This window comes from Mirounga leonina, unplaced genomic scaffold, assembly GCF_011800145.1.
Source record: "Mirounga leonina isolate KUSES-001 unplaced genomic scaffold, KU_Mleo_1.0 Mir_125, whole genome shotgun sequence".
Classification (NCBI taxonomy): Eukaryota; Metazoa; Chordata; class Mammalia; order Carnivora; family Phocidae; genus Mirounga; species Mirounga leonina.
In genome coordinates, this window is record NW_023270305.1 from 29,810,268 (window position 1) to 29,837,893 (window position 27,626).

The 27,626-nt window shown below is 48.2% G+C and overlaps 2 protein-coding genes across 8 annotated transcripts in view; one reads left to right on the forward strand and one right to left on the reverse strand.

Annotated features, from left to right (window-relative positions):
- The first annotated feature begins 2,428 nt into the window (after nt 1–2,428).
- On the forward strand, nt 2,429–26,738 carry NT5DC4 (5'-nucleotidase domain containing 4). 7 transcript variants are annotated; one of them, XM_035001075.1, is made up of 16 exons: nt 2,429–2,813; nt 3,017–3,090; nt 3,173–3,290; nt 3,375–3,432; nt 4,083–4,224; nt 4,338–4,391; nt 4,724–4,821; nt 5,344–5,427; nt 5,736–5,768; nt 6,574–6,681; nt 6,928–6,992; nt 7,124–7,296; nt 7,998–8,049; nt 8,388–8,448; nt 11,110–11,187; nt 16,264–16,347. In XM_035001075.1, exons 1-16 carry the CDS (start codon nt 2,686–2,688, stop codon nt 16,285–16,287), a joined length of 1,350 nt encoding a protein of 449 aa, XP_034856966.1. In that variant the 5' UTR covers nt 2,429–2,685; the 3' UTR covers nt 16,288–16,347. The 7 variants fall into 7 exon arrangements, 1 of the variants encoding a protein (XP_034856966.1); XR_004678511.1 differs by lacking the exons at nt 2,429–2,813; nt 3,017–3,090; nt 3,173–3,290; nt 3,375–3,432; nt 4,083–4,224 and adding exons at nt 17,894–18,011; nt 20,583–20,962 and having other exon boundaries at nt 4,337–5,427; nt 6,551–10,981; nt 16,264–16,357; XR_004678512.1 differs by lacking the exons at nt 2,429–2,813; nt 3,017–3,090; nt 3,173–3,290; nt 3,375–3,432; nt 4,083–4,224 and adding exons at nt 17,894–18,011; nt 20,583–20,734; nt 24,858–26,738 and having other exon boundaries at nt 4,337–10,981; nt 16,264–16,357.
- Nucleotides 15,260–27,626, reverse strand: part of CKAP2L (cytoskeleton associated protein 2 like) — a 28,071-nt gene continuing 15,704 nt past the window's right edge. Inside the window, exons 6-9 of the mRNA XM_035001074.1 lie at nt 24,174–24,329; nt 19,538–19,601; nt 17,796–17,985; nt 15,260–16,399 (exon numbers count right to left, since the gene is read on the reverse strand). Coding sequence (XP_034856965.1) covers nt 16,174–16,399; nt 17,796–17,985; nt 19,538–19,601; nt 24,174–24,329 — 636 coding nt within the window. The 3' untranslated portion in view covers nt 15,260–16,173. The remainder of the gene's footprint in view (nt 16,400–17,795; nt 17,986–19,537; nt 19,602–24,173; nt 24,330–27,626) is intronic.

Below are 27,626 nucleotides of genomic sequence, written 5' to 3' on the forward strand. Positions count from 1 at the left end.
AGATGTTGGTGCCTGGCCCCTGGGTGCGGTCCTTGCTCTGCTGTTTATTAGTTTTGTGACTCTGGGCAAGATGCTAAACCCCTCGGTGCCTCTGTCTGGTCATCTGTAAATTCACAATAGTGGGAGGCTGGTCTCATGGGGTTGTTCTGAGGCCCGGCTCATGGTAAGCAATGCAAGGATTCTTCTGTTACTGTGACAAATCTCTTCCTGAAGGGGCTCTGAAATGCAGCAAGCCTCACAAGTGTGACAGTGGCCCTGGGGTCGGGGTCAAGAGGGTCCTGGGACAGCTCGAGGTCCCTCCCCGTCTGGACCTGCCGTGAGCCAAGGGGCTCTCTGTACCCTGGGATGGGAGCAGAGACTGGCCGCCTCAGCAGATGGCAGCAGGCTAGGAGGTGCCGGCTCCCAGCTGGGCCAGCACAGGTCACCGCAGGCCCCACCGAGAAGTGGTGGATGACAATGGCTACCAACTACCAGCACGACCAGGCATAAGCCCCACATTGTTCAGTCAACCCCATGAGATGGCTGGGAGTGCACTTGGGGAAGTGGCCCGAGAAAGGGCTGAAGTGACAGAGTGTACCTGAACATCACTGGATGGCCTTCCTGTTCTCACGTGAAAGGGAAGCTTGGGATGGAACCCCAAGTTCAGCTATAGGAAAAGTAAGTTTTGCCATGTTAACTCCCAGTGGGAGGGCTAGGAACTTCCCAGTGATTTCCTAATACCAGGTATCCCCCCCACCCCTGTCTTTGTGTCTGACTACACAGGAACCATGCAATATGGGAAAGGGTGCTTGTTTTTTTTATTTTTTTTTTAAGATTGTATTTATTTATCTAGAGAGATAGAGGGAGAGGGCATGAGCAGGGGGAGGCGCAGAGGGAGAGGGAGTGAGAATCTCAAGCAGACTCCATGCCCAGCGTGGAGCCTGAGGCAGGGCCTGATGCGGGGCTTGATCTCATGACCCGGAGATCGAGACCTGAGCTGAGATCAAGAGCTGGATGCCCAACTGACTGAGCCACCCAGGTGCCCCAGAAAGGGCGCTTTTTAAAAGGTTGATGCAACATAAGCAGAAAGCACAGGATAATGGGTAAAAAGAGACTCTGGAAATGCGCCTGATTTCTGAAGTTAGATATTCCTCTGACACTCTCAATAAAGCCTGTCATTTATGGTCCATCTGTCTGTCCATTCATCTGCTAATCTAATTGTCTGTTCATCCATCCATCCATCCATCCAACCACCCACCCACCCACTCACCCAATCATGTATCCAAACATCCATCCATCCACACATCCATCCAGATCCATCCAGTGAGGGAATTTATCTCCTGAGCCTCCGTATTCTTGCTTCATCATTCTAATAGTTGTTCATCTGGCATTGCCAAGGAAAGAACTATTCCACTGAAATACCTTTTTTCCAGATAATTTTTATCCCTTTAAGAGTGCCTAATTGCATTTAGTTTAGTCATTTTAGAGAGAAATTTTTTTAAGTGCGTCGTCAACTTGTCTTCCTTGCTAAAAGAGGACATGCTACATCATCTGTCTTTTCGGATGATCCAGGTCAAAGCTCTAAATGGCCGCCATAGTGCTTTGTTGTAAGACCAGTGTTGTGGGCCCCCAGGCCTCTCTGCAGCTTGACACTAAACGCTCTGTTTGCTCTGTTCTTGATACTCACTTTTGTGCTTTTTGCTGATTCTGATTCTGCTCACCTGCCACTTAGAGCTCTTGGCATGCTTCTAAGCAATTACTTCTTTAAGTGGCCTTGGGCTGGGAGAATTGATAACTAAGTGTGTTAGAATTGTGCACAAAGCAAGAGCCCTGAGTTCTTTTTTTTTTTTTTAAACATTTTATTTATTTATTTGAGACAGAGAGAATGAGAGACAGAGAGCACATGAGAGGGGGGAGGGTCAGAGGGAGAAGCAGGCTCCCCGCTGAGCAGGGAGCCCGATGCGGGACTCGATCCAGGGACTCCAGGATCATGACCTGAGCCGAAGGCAGTCGCTTAACCAACTGAGCCACCCAGGCGCCCGAGCCCTGAGTTCTTTGTGTATTTATTAAAGACTTATTTTTTGAAGTACACGAGTCTCCGGCCTTGTAGCCCCTCTCTGCTTCATCCAGGGTTGAAACGTTCCAGGTGGTTGAAGTCCTTGGAGGCATAAGCCCTAGAAACGGAGGTGACATAGTATGTCAATAGACATGAATTGTTCTTCCTTGATCATAACTGCTTCCTTTTCTGAAGAAGGGAGGGGATACCAGAGACTAACATGAATGAATGGGGGCCCAGGGTGGGGTAGCTGGTCAGTGGTGTCCGAAGTATCTGAGGGATAAGGAAGCTGCTGAGTCCCACTGATAGTGAGCAGGTGGCTGGGGAAGGGCCTCCTGCCTCCTGCTCACTCCTCGTGGCGATGGCCAGTGTGGACAGGGGAGAGCGAAGGGAGCCCCCAGGGGAGCCGCAAGGCTTGGTCTCCTTTCAAGGCCTGGAGCAGGACTGGCACCAGCGGTGAGAGGGGCACTTGGGGTGGGGGTCGGGGGCACCTCGGCCTGTAAGCACCCCACTTCCTGACATACTCCTCACAACACAGCAGCTTCAAGAGTGACCCCTTTAAATGCACAGAGAGGGTGACACTCAAAACGCTGACACGCACCTGCGCTAGCAAGGGGACCCTTCTCTCTAGGTGGGCAGTGGCCTGTCAGATGGAAACAGACAATATACACTCAGGCAGAGAGGGAGTGCCCTTCACTTCCCTCCCGCCTGGGGACAAGCGCTGCCTATTTGTGACAAACACATCAGCTCTGAACTTGGACACGGTGACTCCCCTCAGGCAAGTGACCACCCCGCTGACAATCGGGCATCCTCCCTCCCAGGGTCGCCCAGGGCACACTCCGGCACACTCCTGAGGCGCTCCTCTGAGGCTCCCTGCGCATCTGTACACATGCCCACACGCATGTGCTCAGACACGCTCAGACCCAACGAGGCTTGGGGAGCTGGGGGGCTGATTCCAACGTTCTTCTCCCGCCTCTCCAGGAGTTTTGTCAACCGCAGCTTGGCGCTGGGGAAGATTCGCTGCTTCGGCTTTGACATGGACTACACCCTGGCTGGTAGGGAGGGAGGGGGCAGGGTATCTGGGGCTAGGGGAGCAGTGGGCAGGCACCAACCGCTGGTTCTGCTGGGTTCCCGCAGCCTACAAGTCCCCAGCGTATGAGGCACTGGCCTTCGAGTTACTGCTGGAGCGCCTGGTGTGCACTGGGGACCCACACGAGATGCTGCGTTACACCTACGACCCCTCCTTTCCCACCAGGTGCGGGAGCTGCCTGGGGTGGGAGGCTGTGGCCCGTTGTGAGCCCTGGCACCTCCACCCACAGCCTCTGCGCTCTCTCCCCAGGGGGCTGGTGTTTGACGTGCTCTGTGGGAACCTGGTGAAGGTGGACACCCATGGGAACGTGCTCACCCTTCTCTTGGGCCCAGATGGCCAGCTCCCGGGACAGCTCAGGAACCACCAGGCAAGTCCGCCAGCCCTACCCCTTCTTAGACTTGAGGATGTCCCCAAAGATGTGGTCCCCAATGTACAGGATATCCTTCCCCTGCACCCCAAGCAGCTCGCACACCCCATCCGAAGAGCCTGCCCCCCCCCGCGACGGGAGGACAGGCTTGCTCAAAGCCCCTCCTGCCTGGTGGGCAGTTTGGGGCCATGGGCTCCTAGTCGAGGTAGGGTGCCTGTGGAGGCAGGAGGGCGAGGTGGGAGCTGGTAGCTCCAGAGTAAACCGCGCAGTGCTGGTGGGGCCCCGTGTAGGTGCCCACGGGGAGCTTGCTCGAGTCCTGGAGGGGCAGAGGGGCACCCTGGTCAGAGAGAGCAGGGGGCTGGGGGCAGCAGGGGTAGCCAGGGGGGCATGGGACGACGGAGGTGAGAGCTCCTCTTGGAGTAAGGGCCAAGGGGTGGAGGGCAAGGATGCTGGAGGAGAGGAGGAGGAGGGGGAGGAGAGACTCAGGCACACAGCAGAGGCTCAACAATGCCTGCTGGATAAGAGAGGGCGAACAGGGGTGGGGGGGTGTGGGGGTGGGAAGGAGTGGCAGGGCTGGGCTGGGCCTCTAGGAGGCGCTAGGGAGGGCACATTGCCTGCACCCAGCCCACTCCCTCCCCAGGGCAGAGATCTGGAGCTTCTACCCCAGCAAGTTCATTCAGAGGGACGACCTGCAGAGGTTCCACATCCTCAACACGCTCTTCGACCTGCCTGGTGAGGGCTGGATGGCGGGTGTGGGGAGGTGGTCCTCAGGATGCCCAGCTCGGGCCTGGGTGGGCTGCTGCCTGGGTCCCTGGGCCAGCCACTGACTGGCCCCTGCCCCCGAGCAACCTACCTGTACGCGTGCCTGGTGGACTTCTTCTCGGGCTGCTTCCGCGACACCAAGTGCGTCCCGTGCCCTGTCCAGCCCTGGGTGACCAACAGGACACTGCTACGGCCCAGGGCCCACGCCCTGACCTGGGGTCCCTGCCAAAGAGCACAGACCCCTCCCGAGGGGCCCTAGGAGCTCAGTGGGAAGGCTTTCACTGCAGGGGGCCCCCGACCTTGTAACTGGTGCCCCCCAAGGGATGAGCCACAGCACAGGGTGACGCCCCTTCCAGCATAGCTGGGACATAAACTCAGTGTGTGGTTCGAGGGGTGACTCTGATATAGGGTCCAGGTTTGGTGGTCACCTCAGGCCCCCTTATTGGCCTCCCTGTCCTCTTGGCCTGCCCCAACTGTGACACGGGCTATCAGCATGGGAATGTCTTCATGTCCTTCCGAAGACTCTTCCAGGATGTGAATGATGCCATGGATAATGTGCACCAGTCGGTGAGTGCCAGGACCGCAGGACCCCAGGACCCCTGACCTGTCTGCCCTCAGCTCTGCTGGGCCAGCCCCGAGGGCTCCAGCCCCCACAGAGTTTCCACTCCTCTGCCCGCTGAGGACTGTGGTCTGGGCTCCCTGCATCTTGGACCCAGGCATGCGGGCAGGTTGGTCGCACGCATACATGCACCTGCACGCGCGCGCACACACACACACACGCAGAGCTCTGCTCCCGCCTGCAGGGCTGTCTGAAGGAGAAGACCCTGGAGGACTTGGACATTTAGGTGGAGAAGGACGTGAGCGGGTCATGACCAGGCCTGTCCCTTTGTCCCCCTCCTCCCCAGGGCAGTGGGGCTAGGTCCCTGCCTCCCTCCTCAAGATGTGGACAGAGCTCTGTAGCCTAGCCTTGCTCACAGACCTTCCTGCCTGGCCTGGAGCCCGTGCCTGGGAGGCCGGGAGCCGAGAAAGGGATCCCAGGGCAGCTGGGGGAGGCCCCATCCCTGGAAGTGACACCTACCTCTGTTCCAGGTGCGAATCCCCATCCTGCTGGGCAAGATGAAGGAGGTTGGGAAAGTGTTTCTGGCCACCAACAGCAGCTACAACTACACGGATGTGAGTATGTGGATGGGGGGGCCCTTGGCCATCAGAGCCCAGAGAACTGCCTCCTTTCTGGCCGCTGGAGGAAACTGTATGAACAGTGAGGGGTCTGGAGGAGCCAAGACCCTGCTACTCTCCCTGTCTGGTTGGCATTTTGGGTTCCATTTCTTGGCGTTTTAAGGTCTCAGTGGAGTGAACAATTTCTCACCACATAGCTCCTATGGTCCCCAGTGTGTCCTGTGAGGTGGGGTGAGGGAGGAGGCAGGCACTGGCCCCTGGCCCAGCCGACCTGGGTGCTCTGACCCTTGCCCTGTCTTTGCCAGGCCATCATGACCTACCTGTTTGGCATCGGGGAGGTGAGTGCCACGGGCCTGGCTGGGGTGGGCCGTGCCAAAGGCAGGAGGGCCAGGCCAGGCCACAGTGCTGAGGGCCTCTCCCATGTCCGGCCCTCCCCTTGAGGAGGAACTAAGTGTGGGAGGGGGCTTTTCCCATGCATGGGCCTCGCTGCAGGTGGTCAGAGAGAGCAGGGGATGGGAGGCCAGTGACCTCAGCCAGGCCAAGGGTGGCGCTTGGAGTGGGGGCAAGGCCACTTAGAGCCTTGGAGGAGGCCATGAAGAGGCAATCAGACGTTTGGGGAGGGGCTCAGTGAGGTGCAAGGGGGTGGGGTCAGGCTGTGGCAGACCCAGGGGAGGGGAGTGTGTGACCCACCCTGGCACCGCGTGTGACCAGGAGTCACTGGCAGGCAAATGGGTGAGCAGGGCTCGAACTCAGCCACCGCACTCAGATCCTCTGTCCCTGGGTCTCTGCCCGAGCGCTCTGAGGAGCTCTGGAGGCTGACGTGAGAGCCTGCACAGTATCCAACACCTGCTTCCACAAATACCTTTTGAGCGCTTCCTCGTGCTAGGACGGTCACGGCCAAGGATGCTGGGGAGCCAGGGGCGCCGCAGGGCTGGGAGTCAGGACCAGGGCGCGTGGGTGGCTTGTGACTTGAGCCCTGGCAAGCTTTCACGGTGCAGAGCGTTGCTGAACCTGGGCTGGCGCTTCCGCCAAGCAAGGCAGGCCGGGGGGTGGGGGACCAGGGAGGAGCTGGGCCATGTGTCAGGGTCAGATGTCCCAGGCTGCGTGTGTGTGTTTGCAGTGCTCTGCCACGCCTGCCCACAGGCTGAGGCCTCCGACAGGCCCTGGAGGTCCTACTTCGACCTGATTGTGATAGACATACAGAAGCCCCGCTTCTTTGCTGAGGGAATGGTGCTGAGACAGGTCAACGCGGTAATGGCGGGGGCTGAGGCCCCATCCACCCTGACCGGGAGGGCCACGTTGTCAGGGAGCCCGCCCCTGAGGCTGGACCTGCCCTTGGCAGCTTCCTCTCTGCTGCTCTGTCTGTCCCTGGAGACAGGGACCCAGGGGCCTCCTTCAGCGCTCGCTCTCACCTCCGTCGTCCCATGCCCCCCTGGCTACCCCTGCTGCCCCCAGCCCCCTGCTCTCTCTGACCAGGGTGCCCCTCTGCCCCTCCAGGACTCGAGCAAGCTCCCCGTGGGCACCTACACGGGGCCCCACCAGCACTGCGCGGTTTACTCTGGAGCTACCAGCTCCCACCTCGCCCTCCTGCCTCCACAGGCACCCTACCTCGACTAGGAGCCCATGGCCCCAAACTGCCCACCAGGCAGGAGGGGCTTTGAGCAAGCCTGTCCTCCCGTCGGGGGGCGGGGGCAGGCTCTTCGGATGGGGTGTGCGAGCTGCTTGGGGTGCAGGGGAAGGATATCCTGTACATTGGGGACCACATCTTTGGGGACATCCTCAAGTCTAAGAAGGGGCAGGGCTGGCGGACTTGCCTGGTGGTTCCTGAGCTGTCCCGGGAGCTGGCCATCTGGGCCCAAGAGAAGGGTGAGCTGTGGAGGGGTCAGGGCTAGGAAGGGGGGCGCTGGCCACTAGTGCGGAGGCAAGCCCCTTCGCCATCTCGCCCTCTTTCCGGTTGGGGGTTAGTAGTGACCATAATAATACTGTCCACTCTGTGGTTTACGAGAGCAGAACTACTTTATCCATGAGAAAACAAGAGATCCAGAGAGGTTAAGCAGGCTCCCCAAAGTCACACAGCCAGAAAGGGCAAGGATGCCTCAGATTCCTATCTCCTGACTCCAGAGTACTGTGGTGTTTCTGTAGTCTGAGGCCTCCTTCCTCACCTGACTCGACCCTCCCTATTCACCTGAGGCCACTTAGAGAATAGAAGGTCCACCCCCCGACCTGGGAATGACTTGTATCCTCGGGATCAGGAGTGGCTCTGAGCCCAAACAATTCAGGTTTGTTCTAAGAGCTGGGTTTGAGTCATTACCATGTGACCATGGGTGGGTCACCTGACTCCCTGGCCGGCTTCCTCACCTGTCCCACAGGACCTTTGCTATAACTGCTCTGCTCTGGGTGGAGCTTCACTTGAAGTAAGGAAGGGGTGAAGGATGTTATGCACACAGCTTGGGGTGTGTAGACTCCTGGTGACCTCCAGCCTCACCACATGGCTGAGCTGGGCCTGGGGCAGACAAAGGAAGGTGGGGCTGTCACTCACCCCGTGCTGTCCCCTGTTGACTTTTCAGAGCAGATGGAGAAGCTGAAGAGGCTGGACATGCGCCTGGCAGAGCTGTACCAGTAAGAGCCCTGCCCACAGCGGGGAGAGGGATGGAGGCTCCTGGTCAGTAGTCAGGAAATCAAGATCTGTTCCAGGCTGGCCTTCCCTAGTAAACTGGGTTTTGGGATCCCTTTGATCCCTTGGGTCATGCTGTGACCTCTAGGTCCTTCCTCCTTACCCACTCAGCATGGATTCAGGAGGCCTGTCCTCTCACACACATGTGCACACACCCAGCCCAGCACCCTCCCTGGGTGCCCGTGGAGTGCCCTGTGACCCCCATGGGGTCTAGGGAGGTTGTGCCTGGAGCTTGGAGGCCCTGTTCCTCTTCTCCTGGGTCATGTGGCCATTTTTGCACCAGGCACATGGATGGGAGCAGTTATGGGCTGCAAGTCATCAACTCCACCAAGAGGGAGATTCAGGTAAGAGTGAGTGCTGAGCGAGGAGGAGACCCTCACCAGCGGGGGTTGGGGATGGGGTGTGGGCCTCCAGGCTGCCTGCCCCATCTGCTTCCTCCCAGGTTCCTGAGCCCAGTGATGTGATTTTCCCCAACCTCCGCAGAGCCACCTGTCCTTGTCTGCTGGCGCCCTCTGCTGGCCCATGTTCCAAATGACAGCAGAGTGCTGCCGCAGAAGGGCTGAGTTTAGCCTGTGGGGTGATTGTGGCGTGTCTCTCAATCTCCATCAACCCTCCTTGAGATGTGCGGGCTTGTCGGGTTGCGTCATGTGACTGACTAGCCAGCTGTGATCAGCGTCTGGGGGAAGCTAGATGAGCCACCCCAGAAGAGGGATTTAGGGCCGGTGAGCTGATGGGTCCTGGGAACAGGAGGAAGGAAAACGCCCCGTGGCACCTCTGACCAGCCCCCAAAGCTGGGAGAGTCCCGGAGGCTGTGTCAGCGGGATTCAGGCCATTTGGCATGCACAGAGCCAGCTGGGCCCAATAATGAAGGATCTCTGCAGAGCCTTTGCAGGGTATAAAGCCCTTGCATGCTATTTGATCCTTCCATAGACCTGAGAAGTGGGCTGGGCAGGGACAGTTACCTTTATTTTACGGATGAGAAAACGGAGGCTCAGTGAGGGGAAATAGCATGCTCTTGGTCACTCTGGGTGTAAATGTCCAGACCAGTTCTCTAGACGCTGAAAGCAAGGCCTGGTGATGAGGTGGGGGCCTGCGAAGGGGGCAGGCAAGGGGCCAGGTGTGTGGGCCTCTGCACGGGCTCTCTGTCGGGGCATCAGAAGCTACATTAAGCTGAGGGTTTGGTCTCGGTGGTCACTCTCCAGGTCCAGGCAGGTAACTGTGAGGAAAGCAGGGAAGGGGGCCCAGGGCAAAGTGCAGAGCTGCCTCACCTCCCAAAGCACCAGGCACCGCCTCTGGGTTTAAAGAACACAGCTCCTTCCCTACCAGGGGCAGAGGCCCCAAGTTCCCAGGGTGATAGACCCAGGGAGGGCGGAGCGGGGCCTGGCCCCAGCGGTGTAGGATCGGCTGTGGGTGATGCAGGTCCAGGTGGGATGAGATCTCCCCTCTGCCAGAGAGTCACCCGGGAGCTGGACCTGTGCTACAGCATGGTGGGCAGCCTGTTCCGCTGCGGCTCCTGCCAGATGCTCTCCTCCAACCAGCTGATGGGCTACGCAGACCTCTACACTGCCGCCCGCCTCAGCTTCCTGCGCTACCCGCTCGGCTCGCTTCATCGGGCAGCCCCGGAGCTGGTGAGTCCCTGCAGAGCCTCCCTGGCATCCCTCACCCTCTGCCCCAGAAGGACCCTCTGGTCCCCAGCCCCGCTAAGAGCTTTCGAGGTCGCCAGACCCAGTCTCCCACCTCCAGGTGGAAGTGGGTCCAAGCCTTGCAGGGAACTGTGGGTGACCTAACAAATGCACGGGAGGAGTTGCAGCGCTAGAGATAAGATGCCGCAGCTGGGAAGTTTTCTTCCTGCCCAGCCTTCACACCTGCTTTAAACTGAGACCACCTTAACTCAGTATTTCCTTAGTAGAGAGGATACCAGATGCTAGGAGGAAGGCTGCAGTCCCTCTCCCCTCAGTTAACATAGTGACTTCAGAAGAAATGGACGAAGCAGCAGATGATACAGTAAATGCCTCTGCTGGCTTTCCTCTGAACACCTGCACCTGCTCCTGGGTCAAGGGCAGGGAGGTGGAGGGCGATGATGTCACTGGGTTAATGGGAGCCATGAGACCGCCCCTTGCAGCGCGTCCCTGAGCACGCATGTCAGTTCTCCCAATGAAGCGTCGGTATTTTCATCTTGTAACATGGAGTCTCACGTCAAGGATCTGGACTTGAAAGGATTCTCCAGGGCTCCTTGCCTCCTGCTTTTCTTGCCACTCTCAGCTGCCTTCCAGATGCTTGAGAGGTGAAAACCATTTTCTGAGTGTCTCCTGGGTTTCCTGCATTGGCTAGGTGCCTTTTATTTATTTTGTTTTTAAGTAATTTTGTGTAATGCTCAGTATAACCCACCAGAGTGGTTTTTTAAAAAAATCTTCATCGTACCATTGGCGAAATGGAAGTGTAGAGAACCTAAGTACCTTGCTGTCACTGCTAGTAGACTGCGGAGTCAGGATTTGAACCCAGTGCTCTTGAAGAACTGGGGACATGCTCTGTCCCCTGCACCACACTGCCACACACTGGCAAGGAGGGAAGTGAGCTCTCAGTGTGCAGCCTCCTCTCATGGCCAGGTTTTTAGATGAGCAGGGCTGGAGAATTCCTGTTGGCCAAACTGGGGGTCCGAAGCCTGCTTAGACATCGTTGCTAAAGTAGTGACCAGACAGGTGAAGAAAAAGCGACCTGAGCACCAAAGTGAAACATGTAAAGAAACCTGAGCTTTACCCAACCATGCTGGCCTGAGATTTTTGAGAAAGTGATGTCCATCTGCCAGAACCTTCCTTCTCCGGCTGACCCTCCTGGGCTTCCTCTTCTGCAGCATCGTTGGACAAGAAGCCGGCAGCTGTGGGTAGAGTGAAGTGGTGGTGGTGGTGAGGTGGGGGGGGTGTCGTTGTCTGTGCATAACCGAGGGCTTCCAGAAAGCCTCGACACTGAAGGAGCTGCTCCATCTCCACCTGCATGTGTCTCTGCAGATGCCCCATGAGTCAGTTGTGGAGCAAGAACGAGCCAAACTCGATCCCTTCTCCTGCCCCTGCTTCTACAGCCAGAGGGTGAGTTGCTAGGAGGTGGTGGGTTGCTTCCGTCCACAGTAGAGCTGGGAGGAGCCAGCTGGCTGTGCTGGGGGAGCTCGTCACCTGGGGCTACCCTGGGCTAGAGTAGGGGTTCCCAATGGAATGGTATTCAGCCAAGGAGGCATCTTGTCTTCAAGGGTAATCATCCCTGAGTATTTATGTTGAAATTTTATTATCACAAATTGCTTTTCTTTGTATTTCTCCTATGTTATAATATTACACTGATTTTTAAAACTATAGAGAGAATAACTATATTATCTATGAATTTCAATTCAGGAGAGAAAAGAGGAAATTAAAATATTTTAATTTGGGGCATTGGATCCCCTAGGGCCGGGAAGCCCCGGCTCTAAGCCCAGATTCACAGGTTTTGTTCAGCAGAGGCTAGCTGGTGCCTTCCACCTCTCCAGACCACTTTTGGCTGATTCGTCTGACAAATCCATTCCCACTCTGGAAGAAGCTGCAGAACACGTGCTCTTCCAAGCTAGGATTCCTCTCTAGACAGCCTTTATAAACACAATGAGTAGGGGCTCTTCTTCAGCTCCTTTGTCACTTTGTGCTGCGTGGTCCCCCTGTGAGTGGACACTCCAGCTTTCATGAGTGGCAGACTTGGCTCCTAGCCTGGTTCTGCATCGCGGAACCCTGCATGAGGCTTCCTGGGGCTTGATTTTTAAAATGTTCACCTCATAGGCTTCCTTTTGCTGGGCGGTGCCAGGCTCGGTGTGCATTTTTTCAACCAGTGTTTACCAAGTGCCCCCTGCATGCCCAGTAATTTAGAAACCAAATAGTAAGCTACAGTTCCCCTGAGCTACATCACCATTCATATCCAGTTTTATTTCTACACATTTCTTAAAAATAGTATTTTTGTGCACTTTGATTCTGTTACTAGTAATAACAATAATACTCGATTGGCCATAGATGACTTCATTGACTGTTTTTTCTCTCCAGGTCAATATGAAAGACCGTAAATGAGATAGCCCGAACATCTTTGAGCTTGGTGTATACGTGCATTAAAAAACATATACAAAGTCATACTCATGACTTAAAGACTTGGTACTTTATTTTGGTAGGAGCTGCTCTGTGGCACTAAGCCCACTAAGCCCATTGTTCGGATGTCACTGATTTGAATTCACTTCTCTGGCTCCTGTTTCGTCTGTTGGTAGCATCATCTGGTATTATCTAGAGGCTTAGAATGAATATACCTATGTAACTGAAATGACAAAACCAACTCTCGAAGGGACAGGTCTGTGAAAGAGTTCGCTAGTTTCGCTTTCTGTGGATAATCAAGGGAAACATTTGGAATATCTGAGGATAAATAAGGGATGACGGGCCATGTACTGAGAGAGTTTCAGAAGCTTGCAGGTCTGGTACTGCTAAGACCTTTCGTTCTTCTTCCTGGGTTGACTTTTGGGCCTGAGTCTGTAAAGCAGCTTCTCCAGGCAGAGACCAGGTATCCCTGGCCTTGTGTCTTCAAACACTACATTCTTGTTCAAGGGCTAGAGGGTAGAATTTTTTTTTTTTTTTAAAGATTTTATTTATTTATTTGAGACAGAGAGAATGAGAGGGAGGAGGGTCAGAGGGAGAAGCAGACTCCCTGCTGAGCAGGGAGCCCGATGCGGGACTCGATCCCGGGACTCCAGGATCATGACCTGAGCCGAAGGCAGTCGCTTAACCAACTGAGCCACCCAGGTGCCCCAGGGTAGAATTTTATCAGGAAAATTGTTCAGACCCTAGGGCCCATGCTTTTCTGGAAAGATGCTGAAATACGGTGCAGTAGCTAATACTACAGAAATCAACCGTTAGAATTCCCTGCTAGGGTAGTGAGAATGCAGAGAGGGCTGGGGGATGAATAGCCACCAGAACTCTTCAGGTCTGAGGAAGAGTGAGGGAGGGGGAGGGGGATGCGGTGGCATGTTTTTTCCTTCTGCCTGAAGCATCCCCTCCCTCTTCTCTTGTTAAACCTGCTCTTGCCTCAGACTTGAGGGGCCTCTCCACCTCCCTGATTGGATCCGATCCTTCTGTTGGTCCCATCCTAGGGACCTCTCTTTCTGGGGATTATTCCATTTTCACACATTTGTGTCCCCCCTAGACTCTTGGCTTCATGGGGCCAGGTCACATGGCTCATCGCTGCATCTCCGGCATCTACGGTGTCCTGTCTGTTTTACTGAGTGAACTATGTCACCTGGTTTATTACATTATTATAATATTACATTATTACATATTATACATTGCAGAGGAAAGGGTGGGGCATAGGTAGATTGTAAGACAAGAGGATGCGGGGAAAGACTAGAAAACTTTGGATTAGAACTCTGCTAAGCTCGTAGGAATTCAGCTGGGGCATGGTAAGGTGGAAAATACTTCTATCTGGGGGCTGTTCATTTAATGCAGTTTTTGTTTTTGTTTTGTTTTGTTTTTAAACCTAATGTTACCTCTGTACTCATTTACCTACACTTTAGTTGGAAATGAACTCCATTATTCCAAAGACTGTAGTAGATATTAATAGTCCATTTCTGGAAGAATTTTTAGTTGGGCATGTGGCCACCCAAACTATGTTTCCCAGCCTTCTTTGAAGATAAGTGCATGTGCCCAATGGCCCCGCAATCTTAAGTAGAAATATTATGTCCAACGACCAAGCCTCTCCTTAAAAGGAGAGGGGCATGTCTTCTACCTCCTCTCTTCCCAGATCCCTCTGGCTGGAATGTGACATTGGTTGGGAGGCATCCCTGGCCATATGGACAAGGCTGTACCCCGGGGATAGTAGAGCCACAAGACAGACGTGGCCTGGGCTTGGCACCAAACACTGGACAGTTTCACTTGAACTGCTGATGTAAGAGAGACCCGTTTCCCTTTGGGACTAGCAGCTGAATCAATACCCTAATTCTGACATCCAGCCCTGAGCAGTCAGAAAGGAAGGGAATAGAAACATCATCCATGGGTTAGTGGCCTGGTGGTAAAAAATGTGACCAAGTCACCTCATTTGTAGAATAAATGACAGTACTCTGGCTCTCATAGTAATTCCTGTTTGGTAAATGGGAATAGTTCAAGAAGTTCTTCCTTATCACCTTCCTACTCCGCATTTCCTTACATGGAGTAGAGGCAGGGATTGAAAGCTCTGGACTTGGCGCCAGACAACCCTGAGTCTGAAATTTCAGCCCTATCATTGACCATCTAAATAGCGTCTCCATACCTAGGTCATAAGGCTGTTGTGAAGATGTAGTGAGATAAGATGCACAGAACACAGCCAGAGGAAGCACTAAATAACAGTGTCCTATACTACCGTTTGTGTGCGTAGGACTTTTCCCCTAGCAACGGACAGAAACCTAATTGAAACTGGCTTTCAGATTTTGTGATCTCTCAGCAAATCCCTGGGTATTGTTTGGCATCGCAGGTAAAGGGAGTCTGTCCAAAGGGAAGGAAAGGGCTGGCTGTGTGGATTCCTGCATTTTGGTCTTGGTGACCATCTATTCTTATTGAAAATTAGTATATTTATGGTTTTATAGCTCAGTTTTATGAACCTTGTCATTATAAACCTGACCTAGAGAGATGGTGCTTCCCTCATCGTGATAAAATCTAGTTCTTGGGTGAGGATCATGGTCAGACCCTTGGTCAACATGAGTTCTCCGTGGTAATGAATGTTCCCTATGAGGCCTCTTAAGATTGCCTAACAGTGTTTCCCTGGACAAAACCCTAATTCTCTAGGCCAAGACATCATCACTGTTTTTTTTTTTTTTTTTTTAATAATAAATAAAATAGGGGCACTTGGGTGGCTCAGTCGTTAGGCATCTGCCTTCAGCTCGGGTCATGGTCCCAGAGTCCTGGGATCGAGCCCCGCATCGGGCTCCCTGCTCAGTGGGGAGTCTGCTTCTCCCTCTCTCCCCCCTCCCCGCTTGTGTTCCCTCTCTCGCTGTGTCTCTATCAAATACATAAATACAGTCTTTAAAAAAGTAACAATAATAAATAAAATAAATGAATAAGCAGGAATGAACAAAATTTAATTTTTTTTTGTTTTAGATAATACTTAAATATTAAGAAAGCTAAAATTTAAAAATTCACAATATGCAATCAAATGCACAATATGTTGGCTACGTTTTTCTATATATTATATTTACATAATGATTCTAATTTTACCTTTCCAAGAACAGTTGTCCAGGAGGAAGGGAAGGCAACCTATAATAGTCTCTGGGGCTTATACTGTCTTCTCAGGCCAGGTGTCCTATAGCAAAGAATTGAAATGAAGCAGCAAGTGACCCTCTCCTCCCATCTCCCCTTCTCCCTGTTGTTTTTCTTTGAAGCATTCTGAATAACAAATGCACAATTAGATTTGGATATAAAAGCTAGACGACTACCGTAGTTCAGAACTGTATTTCATTGGAGAGGCCCTGGCACAGACAGGATGGGAATTGCTCCCTCATCTATAGGGACGCTGTGATAGAAATCAGAATCGCACATAAAAGTCATCTGGGATCTCTGAGCAAAAGCATAGCTAGCATCAGCTCCGTAAAATGAGGGGATTTGATCAGACAGGCTGTCACGTGGCATCTGGTCCAGAAGGCTAGCTTCTGAGCTCCACTCGTTGGGGCAGGGAGGACTTGCCCTCTCTGCTAAGGCGGATGTAGGAAGGAAAGTCTATCATCCTGTGGCACCAGCCTCCTGATGTAAAAAAGAACTACACTGAGGGTAAATTAGGTCAATAAAGTGAAAATTTTTACCATACTTGCGCGGTAAATGAATATTCAATAGTTTAAAATGTATGTACTATAGAACTGTGGCAAACTATAGTCTTAAATAAACCAAAGACAGTCCCGTGGGCATATTAAATTTGAGAGTAAGCCCAGTGATTTACTAAATCCTGAGAGCCCACAGTCTGCCTGTCCATTATATAGTTTTGTCCAGGTCACCTGGACAAGGGTATTTCTTGTTTCGTGGAGGCTCTGAAACACTTAAAAAAAAAAAAAAGGCATTAAGAAATTATGACTCGAGGATTTTAAACCCTAATGTTACAGGCAAAGCCTCATTTTTACGGAATATAAAACACTCTGTTTCTTCCACTTCTAACAGCTCATTAAGAGAAGCCACTACTAAATCATGTTCCTGCAGCATTTCCGGGTAGCGGGACCCAGCTCGCTCAATCCTTGCTGAACGCCGCACCGGGGTAATGAGCTTCATGTCTTGTACTTCTGGCATTCCACTTATTCTGTGAGACAGAAAGATGCGTTCAGAATCTTATAACTTCTTTTGAAATTCTTATTATTCTGAATTTTTTACTTCTGTCCTAATAAAACACGGTAGGCACTTCAATGGAAGTTGACCTAAGGGTCTGCGTAGAGCAGCTCTTGTCCTAAGATGGCTCTTCCTTGATTGTCAGAATGAACTGGGTGGTGTCCATCTGCTCTCGGATGGTATAAGCACAGGGATTTATTGAATGAAGTGTTAAGTGTGGTTTTTATTTGATACTTGGCAGTTGGTGTTTGTTTATTCCATAAACTTTCGAAGAGTTGATAGGTTTTAAGGAAATTGGGCCTAACACCAAATGGGGTTGGACAAATGAATTCTAAGAGTCTAGCTTTGACAGAAAATTATCAAAAAAACATCTTTTAAGATGGTGGACCAAATCACAAATGGAAACTGGAACAAACTGGGCAACTTCCTTGTAAACTTTAATGTGTTCCAATAAAAAGTAGCCCTGAGGATAGTTTGCAGAGAACTTTCCATGTAGTGAATCTGGTCTACATCTCACAAACCCACTGATTACATTAGCCTAAGCAAAACTTAGCAGGCCAGTCTGCTAAAAACTCTCATAATAAATTCCAGAGCCAGAAAGAGGTGGTTTTCAGATCTGCTTGCCTTCATCCTTCCTTGAGTTGGCTGTAAAGCCAGGACTGAGAGAGGGGTTTAGGACTGGAAGAGGCCCAGCTTTCCAGGGAATGGAAATATAGAACTGTGTGGTCGTGGTGCTTTTGTTTGGAATTCTCTTTTAAGATCACGAACAGAGACGGATGTTATATTAATGTTTTGGGAAATGGCACTGATACCTGACACAGTTCCTGTGAATTCTGCCTTAAACTTATACTTATTCAAACACCAAACACTTTCAATAAAACGAGCAGCTTCTATCTCGTACATACCCAACAGCGGAGCCTGTTCTTATAGGGTTATTCGCTGTCCCTTCCCTCCTACAGCTAAAGAGGTTGCCCCTGCTTGGCACTCTGTGTCCCCGCCTCAGGGCCTGGGAGGAAAGGCGGGTGGGATCTGTAAGTGCAGGACCAAATCCAGGAGGGAGGGGAAACCCATTCCGACCTGTCTCCAAACTCCAGCACCACCTTCCTCATGGCGGGTCAGGTCTCCTTGGAGTGCTGTGAGGGCGATGGTGTGTGTGCACAGAAAGGGCACAGGTCTTCATGGTAATGGTTCCAACCCTCCCCTCACCCTCAGCTCCTTTCCTTAATGCCAAAGATGGATTAGACCACCTGGTCCTCACATGACGCAGGGGTGTCCACAAACTGCTGGTACTCTGGATCTGTGGAAGTGAAACTGAGAACAGGGCTTGAGTTAGACCCGTAAACACAAAGCTTACTTTAGAGTTTGCTTACCTAGGGATTGGGGCAATCTGTAATTTGATACCAGGATGATTATCCTGTTCTGCCTTGGTTACTTGGGGTGTTGCTATATCCTGGTCTCCCTCTTTCAGAGAAAGACAAGACTTTTCAGATTCCGTCTTATTGGCCAGTTCTGCTGTTGCTGTTATATTTGTCTCAGCAACTGAAGAGTCAGAGGTAACTCCTGTGTATGCAAGGTCAAGAAGGAAAGTAAGGTTTAGCAACTTAATACTAAAACTAAAAGTCAATAAAATGAAAAATCAATATACACAATGATTTCCCAATTTAAAAAAGAGTAACTGATTTGAAGTGAGAGGTATAGTTTTTCCTGCCCAGCCCTCTAGAAATGCCCTGCTACATCAGGCCATCCTTCTAACCAGCCCTCCAGACAGCCTTCGGGCCTTCTTGGCCCTTGAGATGGATCCTTGATAGCTTTTCAACATTCTGAACACATCCCCACGTCTTACTCGCTCTTGAGAGAGGTTCCCTTAGGGACTAGTCATTGTCCTTTTATCCTTATACCATACCTTGGGTCAATTTCCTTGACTCACTAGGGTTAACTCACTTAACCTTCCAATCCCTTCCTACCCAGGGATGACCACATGGCTATTACCTTGGGCAGTGGGCGAGAAAATGTCTTGTGTTAACATAATATACATGATAGCTCAATCACAGCAACCAAAAGGAAGGGAAGGAAATTAGACTGAGGTAGGCAGATATTGTGGCTGGAGGCTAAGACCCTAAAAGAGGTCAATGGGGGCCAAGAAGTGGGAAAGGCAGATTCCTGTCTTTTTTCTTATCCCTCTGAAGAACAATGCCATGAATTATAAACAAATATCTGAATAGTAGCATCATTCCCAGTATAAGAGTACCACTGAGTATATCTACTCTGTGACCTTATTCCCAAAAGTAATAGATTAGTTAGCTATCATTCCACATGACTTGATTGTTCCCCGAAGTTCAACCTGTCTTAAAGGAAGAACATCTGTCACCTTCTAAGATCGGAAAAATAATCTATTTTATTTTCTCAAAGTAGCTTCTTTTTCTTTCCATTCATATAACAAATATAAGCAATTATAGTGGGCCACTCATTGTATTTGGCACAGTATTTTTCAAAGAAGAGTTTTCTAAAGGTTCTGACCAATGACAGCAATGGTTAGCTAAGTGAAAAGGTTCCTGCTCCAGCTATTTTTTTTTTAAGATTTTATTTATTTATTTGAGAGAGAGAGAGAGAACACAAGCAGGGGGAGCAGCAGAGGCAGAGGGAGATGTGGGGCTTGATCCCAGGACCATGAGATCATGACCCGAGCCGAAGGCAGACGCTTAACTGCCTGAGCCACCTAGGAGCCTCTGTTTTTAAAGGCTATAATGTGAATTTGGATGTGTGAGTGCTGGTGGGTTGTTATAACACAGAGGCATCTCTCTCTTCTGCCTCAGTCTTGTCTGAGAAAGAGCTACTTGTCTTATCCCACCTAGCACTCCAGGGAAGCAAGACACCCTACTCTAGGCCGCTCTTATGAAAACAACCTATGTTTGGTGTTGAGCAGTATATTTACTTATAATAATAGAAATAATTCAGCTGATGATGATGGCTGAAAAAACCAGGCTATGAAAACCAAGAAGTGAGAGGGATTTCAGGGGACTTAAAATTCTTTTCTTTTCTCTCCTATGTGTTCCTCCACGACTTTTACTTGAGCAGCTGGAGGGAGTAAATTTAAATAAAAAAATAATAGTACCTTCTGTCGTTCTATTTGGGTCTTGCAAAATATTAAGAACAACTTCCCGTAACTCTTGTATCGGCTGGAAGGAAGAAAATACACAACCAGTATTAAAAACATTCATGGAGAAAATGATCTAAGGAACTTTGCTTAACAACAAATGAGCTTCTTTTTATAATAGAAAATGTTTCCTTTTAAAAAATCTCTTATCTGACTATAAGTAACATTTAAAAAGTTTCAAATTTATAGCTTTATGTGAAAAACGAAGGAACAAAGAAAATGTTGGTTAAATGCTGGCATGCTTGACTTTAACGAAGAAATGCACATATGGAAAGCTGTCCGTAGTGACATTTCTCTAAATCAGTTAATTTTCTTATTGACTTATATGATCCCACTGAAGATGTGTCCCCACATAAAGATTCTGGCCCAAAGATGTAAAGTTAGTTATACAAAAATGCAGCATACGTTTTTTTCAGTCCTAACTGAATTTTTGTTTTTATCATAAAAGTCATATCTCATTACAGAAAAGTTGAACGATAGCCAAACTTAAAAGGAGAAATCACCCATAATCCAATCACCCAAATACAGCCTTTAGTTAGCATTTTGGATATTTCCCCTAACCATTCCTTTCTTTCTTCTTTTATTAATAACTTAAAAAACATAACATTAAACATAACATATAAAATACAATATTAAACATAACATAAAAAACAAAACATTAGAAAAAAGCCATTATTATTAAAAGTACTTTTCTGGTAAAATTATCTGAGATAGACTTCCTTTTTCAAAGTATCTAAGCCATGACATGAAGTAGAGTACCATAAATGAACTGTAATTTCTCATAGGAATATTATATTTGGAGCTTTGTCTTTCTGATCTGGGATTCTGTATCAAATAAATAATAGATGTAAACTGACAATAGAGCATAAAAGCAAAGCTATTTATACATTTTCACTAAGTCTAATGTGCTTTAAGCTTAAGGGAATGGGAATAAATGTACAGAATATATTGTAAAAAGTCTGAATTACATAAAACATTTATCAAACATTTTATATTTTTACAGGTTTCTAGTTAAAGACGATGGATTGAATATATATTTGTTTCTAATCCCCATGGAAACTCTAGTGAAATGATAATGGGATTAAAGGAGGCAATAACTACAAAGAATAGAAGAAATAGCAACAAGATCTGGAAGCTAGAATGTAGAAGGAAGAGGTAACCAACTTAACCAGCTTGAAAGAGCTGAATCCTAAGCTGGCAATGTGGCTGAGAAACGACATGATTCAACCCCAGGGCCTTTCTGAAAGGCTCAAGAATGAATGGTGGGGTCAAAATCTGGAGGACTCTTGAGCATCTGTTCAGCAGTCAGACCTGCAAGTCTTTTTTTTTTTTTTTTAAGATGTTATTAATTGAGAGACAGAGCACAAGCCGGGGAAGAGCTAGAGGCAGAGGGAGAGGGAGAAGCAGACTTCCTGCTGAGCGGGAAGCCCAATGCGGGGCACAATCCCAGGATCTTGAGATCATGACCCAAGCCAAAGTCAGATGCTTAACCAACTGAGCCACCCAGGTGCCCCTCCAAGTCTTTATCCTAACAGAAAACTGAAGATGTATTTTCCAGGTCTCTGGGGAATATCATGCACTATTGAGGGTGGGGATGCCCACTGAAAAAAAAGGTAAATGAAAGTTTCCATGCTGAAGGTTGAGACTCCCAGCTCTCTTCTCCCCCACAACACTAGTAGCCTGGTTTCCAGCTCCCAGGAAGAAACTGGAAGATTCTTCTTTAGAGAATATGGCCAGTTCTAGAGGAAAGATCTGAAGACACTGATAATGAGGGTTCTTCAACCAATTGGCTCAGCCAGATCACCCTATGGTAAAACCTCATTCATGTGTCCAGAGCTTTTTCTTTCTTTTCTTTTCTTTCTTTTTTTTCTTTCTTTCTTTCTCTCAAGATCTTATTTATTTGACAGAGAGAGACCCAGTGAGAGAGGGAACACAAGCAGGGGCAGTGGGAGAGGGAGAAGCAGGCCTCCCGCCAAGCAGGGAGCCCGATGTGGGGCTCAATCCCAGGACCCTGGGATCATGGCCTGAGCCGAAGGCAGATGCTTAAAGACTGAGCCACCCAGGTGCCCCGTCCAGAGCTTTTTCAAATCCACCTCTTTGTATACAGCCCAGTTTTTACTGGAATCTGAGTAGAGCCTTTCATGAACAATAGAAAACAAAAGAAAATAAAACTACCACTACCATCAACAATAACACAAAACAGAGAGAAGAAAAGCATTGGGGTGGGAGGGGCGCCTAGGTGGCTCAGTGGGTTAAGTGTCAGACTCTTGGTTTCAGCTCAGGTCATGATCTCATAGGTCATGGGATTAAGTCCCGAGTCAGGCTCTGTGCTCAGCAGGAGCCTGCTTGAAGATTCTCTCCCTCTGCCCCTCCCCCATGCACACATGCACGCTCTCTCTTTCAAATAAAAATAATAAAATTAAAACAAAACCAAAATAAAACCACCACCCTCCCCCCCCCCACTACCACCAACAATGAAAAACAGAGAGAAGAAAAGCACTGGAGAAGAAAAACAGACAACACAGATGGAAATGGGAATGTGAGGGTGATGGTGAAAGGCCCCAGGATGACATGCAAAGACGGTGGTAAAGAGCAACCTGTCGAGACTGGAACATGTCACAAAGTTCTGGGAGAAGGGTCTCTAAGAAAAAGAAATCGATAGGCTATCTGATGTTTTAAAAGTATTGAGAAATTTTGGACCTCATCAAGATGAAAAGCTTCTGCACAGCGGAGGAAACAATCAACAAAACTAAAAGGCAACCAATGGAATGGGAGAAGATATTTGCAAATGACATATCTTATAAAGGATTAGTATCCAGAATCTATAAAGAACTCATCAAAATCAACACCCCAAAAATAAATAATCCAAATAAGAAATGGGCAGAAGACACGAACAGACATTTCTCCAAAGAAGACATACAAATGGCTAAGAGATACATGAAAAAATGCTCAACATCACTTGGCATCAGGGAAATACAAATCAAAACCACAATGAGATACCACCTCCCCACCTGTAAGAATGGCTAAAATTAACAACTCAGGAAATAATAGTTGTTGGTGAGGATATAGAGAAAGGGGAACCATTTTGAATTGTTGGTGGGAATGCAAGCTGGTAAAGCCATTCTGGAAAACAGTATGGAGATTCCTCAAAAAGTTAAAAATAGAACTACCCTAAAACCCAGCAATTGTACTATTGGGTATTTATCCAAAGGATACAAAAATGTTGACTCAAAGGGGCACATGGACCCCGATGTTTATAGCAGCACTATCTGCAATAGCCAAATTATGGAAAGAGCCCAAATGTCCATCAACTTATGAATGCATAAAGAAGATGTGGTATATATATGCACAATGGAATATTACTCAGCCATCAAAAAGCATGAAATCTTGCCATGTGCAACAACGTGGATGGAACTAGAGTGTATTATGCTAAGTGAAATAAGTTAAGTCAGAGAAAGACAAATATCATAAGATTTCACTCATATGTAGAATTTAAGAAACCAAACAGATGAACATGGGGGAAGGGAAGAAAAAATAAAATAAGATGAAAACAGAGAGGGAGGCAAACCGTAAGTGACTCTTAACTACAGAGAATAAACTGAGGGTTGCTGGAGGGGTGGTGGGTGGAGGGATGGGTTAAATGGGTGATGGGCATTAAAGAGGGCACTTGTGTCACCACTTGGTGTTACATGTAAGTGATGAATCACTAAATTCTGCTCCTGAAACCAATACTACACTATATGTTAACTAACTTGAATTAAAAAAAAAAGTATTGAGAAATTTAGACAATTAGAGAAAAGTTCGGAATCAATTATATACTAATAAATATTCAGAAAACTAAGCAAAGGGAAAACAAGACAATAATTAACTTCAGGAAAAGTAGAAAGTCATGCTTGAAAGGCAAGATAACCTTAGTATATATTACGTGGCTCAATGTATTCATGTATTTCTTACATATTCATAACAACATGAATACAGGATTATTCATAACAACAGTGACCAGGTTTTCCATATGACTCTAATATGAAAGGGGGAAACTCACTGTTGCCCCCTTTCCATGCTATTACTTTCCACAAGTGCATATTTCTACATTGAGTGTAAAGTGAGACACACTCACTTGACAAGAACAGTGATTCTATTAGTTTACATGAAACACTACTTATACCAAATAAATTAAAAATTTTTTTTTAAAGATTTATTTATTCATTTGAGAGAGAGAGAAACAGAGAGGAAGAGAGAGTGTGTGAGTGGTGGGGGAGAGTCAGAGGGGGAGGGAGAGAATCTCAAGCAGACTCCCTGCTGAGTGGGGAATGGGGAGCCCAACACGGGGCCGATCACATGACCCATGAGATCATGACCTGAGTTGAAATCACGAGTTGGACACTTAACTGACTGAGCCACCCAGGCGCCCCTCTAGCAAGTACATTTTTAATTAAATGTACATAAAGGACATGTTGTGCTTCATAATCTGTGTATAACCTTATGAAGTGAATTAGAAGTTTAACATAACATTGTATGACTGCCATATGGCAAAAAACAGACAACTCGCATGAGAGAATTTTCAGGAAGTCATCCACCCAAGACAGATACTCACTGTTGCCCCGTTTCTAATGGCCTCTTCGTACAGCCCAATAACATCAAAGGTGCCTTTACTTGCCAACAACTTTGCTTTACAGATCCAGAATTTAGCAAATTTTTCGACCTCAGGAATACTGGACAATATGGTAAATACTGCATTAGAAGGTACACCCTGTAAAAAAAAATACCCAGAGGTAATTATTACCATTTTGCTGTTATTCTTATATCGAATATTCATCAGAGCAGTTATGCAGAAATCAGTCTGATCACTTTTTCTTAATTTTTTAAAAAATTCAATTTTACTGAGGTACAGTTTACATATAATAAAATGTATCCATTTAAACAGTATATTTCAGTGAGTTTTGACACTGGTCATTCAATTTTAAGAGTTACATGAGACCAAATAGTAAAATGTTTTTCATAGCTGAAGGTAAGGAGTATGTTTACATTTTTATGCAAAACCAAACCCCAAACCAAACCAAACCCTAGAGTAATCAACATTCATATATTTCTTACATATTCATAATAATGTGAACACTGAATAGTGAGTAGAATTTCCATATGTCTCTAACAAAAGTATGAAGGATGGCACAGGTAAGCAAGGGTCATAGGGGTGTGTGTTGGGGATCCATGCAGCCTAATTCTCACAAAAAGTATCTTTATAATGTCCTAATTTGGTCCCCTTCTGGCTTGTACCCAGAGCGGGCAGTGACATGGACCAGGAGGAATATGGGGAGCTACCATGACCAGAAACCCAGATACTGGCACACTCAGCTAAGCAGCACCTCCTAGTCCTCCTGAGTTGGGGAAGCCCCAAAGGTAAGCTCACAATCAAGAATCATCAATGTTTGAGAAAACCAACACTACACGAAAGAGGCATAAAACTCAACAGAGTTGAAGAAATCAACGAGCTGAAAATTTGGCTGTGGAATTCTCCCAGAACTCAGTGCGACAGAACAAAGAAACGAAGAGTATGAAAGAAAAGTTAAGCGTTCTGGAGGGAATATCTATTACTCAGGAATTGCAACATCCATCTAAGAGATGGAACATTCACCACGACCGATCGGACATTAATTTCAACAAATTCTATCAAGCAGAACACATACAGGCTACATTTACAATGCAGTATAATTAAAAGTTGGAAGAAAGTCAGGAAAAACAAAACAAAACAGAACTCTATCTGGAAGTTAAAAGATATTCTTCTAAGATAACTTTCAGGTTAAAGAACTCAAAATGGAAATCTCAAACTATTTAGAGATGAACAATAATGAAAATGCATGTCAATTATTAACCTATGGCCTCCTAGCTCCAAACCAATCTTTTATCCTCTGCTTTGGGACACTAGGGCTGGAATTCTGTAAATCACCCACTGTTTTCACAGCAGCTCCTTGCTGGGCTCTGCCAGTCGGGGGAGCTAGAGGGAGACTGTGGGGATGGAGAAGAGAGGGACTTCCTCTTTCCCATTTGCCTTTGCTACCTCAACAACGGTCCTTCATTGTGGCAGCAGTAGTTGGTTCTAGCCTCCACCTCTTTTCCTGGCACTTACAGATCCTGCCTCACTGTGCTCTTTCAGAGGCAAGAGCACCAACTGGGTAGCATCCTTTCCTCAAGGTCTGAGTCCCAGCCCTGCTGGGCCCCTCCTCCAGTTTCTGGTACCAGCATCTGCTGGGTAGTATGGCCTCCTTAGAGTTGGAGTTTGTTTCTCCTAGCTTCTAGATTCTAATACCCTCAACCTCTCTTTGTTCCCCTTAGACGCAGTGGATGATAGCCGCTACCTGAAGTTAGCGCCTCTGTTACCTCAGGTTCCTTTTTGCTGTCAGCTCTGTGTGGAGTACCCATATTTCCTCTGATGGTCCCTTTACCATTTTTGTGCACGCAGGCTCACAAAGTGCTTTCATATCCAACAGCCAGCATCTGCTCCTCTTTGTATGTACCAGAGAGTCAGGGTGCCTGGGAATTTTTGTCTCCACAGGGGTAGCCATTAATCAATGCCCTGGAAGTATTAATACTATAGCTTCTTTGCCCCTGATCAGGATGCCTCTGAGAGGTCTGATCCAGTCTCCAGAGCTCCCCTGTGGGATTGTGCCACAGTTATATTCCATGGATTTTGCTTGATACCACATCCCACTTGTCTTCCTTCCCTTCCTGGCTCCACATCCCCACTCCCCTCTGTTTTCCTTGGGATCCTCTTCCTAATAAGTTACTTTCACACAAATTCTCCTCTTAGGGTTTGCTTCTAGGGAACTTACATAAGACATTGTGAAAACAACCTTTACATTACATTCTTTCTCTTAAGATACCTGGTGCAGTTTCTGTTTTTCTGAGTTGACTTTGACTAATACAGAACTTTACCTAATCAAACATAAAGGGTATGACCAAAGCTAAATTCAGAAGCATATTTATAGCATTAAAATGTATTTTAAGAAAATAAGACTGACATAAATGATTTAAGCTTTCAACTAAAAAGGCTAATTAAAAACAGTAACATAAAAATAGATGCAGACATTGATGCAAGAGAAAAAAAAATCAATAAAACCCCAAAGATGGCCTTTTAAAAAGATTGATAGAGAAATCTTTAAATAAAAGGCACAGGGGAGGGCGCCTGGGTGGCTCAGTTGGTTAAGCGACTGCTTTCGGCTCAGGTCATGATGCTGGAGTCCCTGGATCGAGTCCCGCATCGGGCTCCCTGCTCGGCGAGGAGTCTGCTTCTCCCTCTGACCCTCCCCCGTCTCATGTGCTCTCTCTCTCTCATTCTCTCTGTCTCAAATAAATAAATAAAATCTTAAAAAAAAAAAAAAAAAGGCACAGGGGCACCTGGGTGGCTCAGTCGTTAAGTGTCTGCCTTCAGCTCAGGTCATGATCCCAGGGTCCTGGGATCGAGCCCCACATCAGGCTCCCTGCTCTGCGGGAAGCCTGCTTCTCCCTCTCCCACTCCCCCTGCTTGTGTTCCCTCTCTCGCTGTGTCTCTGTCAAATAAATAAATAAATCTTTAAAAAAAATAAAAGAAACAGAATTACTAAAATTAGCTTGGGAAATACAAAACCCAGATAGACCAATGCCCACAGAAAAAATTGAAAAGATATACCCCAAACTATGCCCCATAGTCCAGATAACTTTATGAGCAAGTTCTTACCAAACCTTCAAAGAAAAAATCATTCTCATGTTGTATAAACTATTTTCAGAGTATAGGAGAAGAGGAAAATGCCCAACTTATTTGACAAAGCCAGCATAATACGAATATTAGGGAAACATAAGAAAAGACAACCAAAGAACATATATAAAAATCTGAAATAAAATAATTGCAACTCACAAAACTATATACTTCATTTCTTTATGTGCCTACATGGTATGTACCTTCATAAAAGCTGTCTGGATGGATAACTGGCAATAGTGGTCAGCTCTAGGGAGAAGCCTGGGATGCATAATTGGTGTGTGTGCATGCGCAGACGGGTTCGGTGGGGAGGTCTAG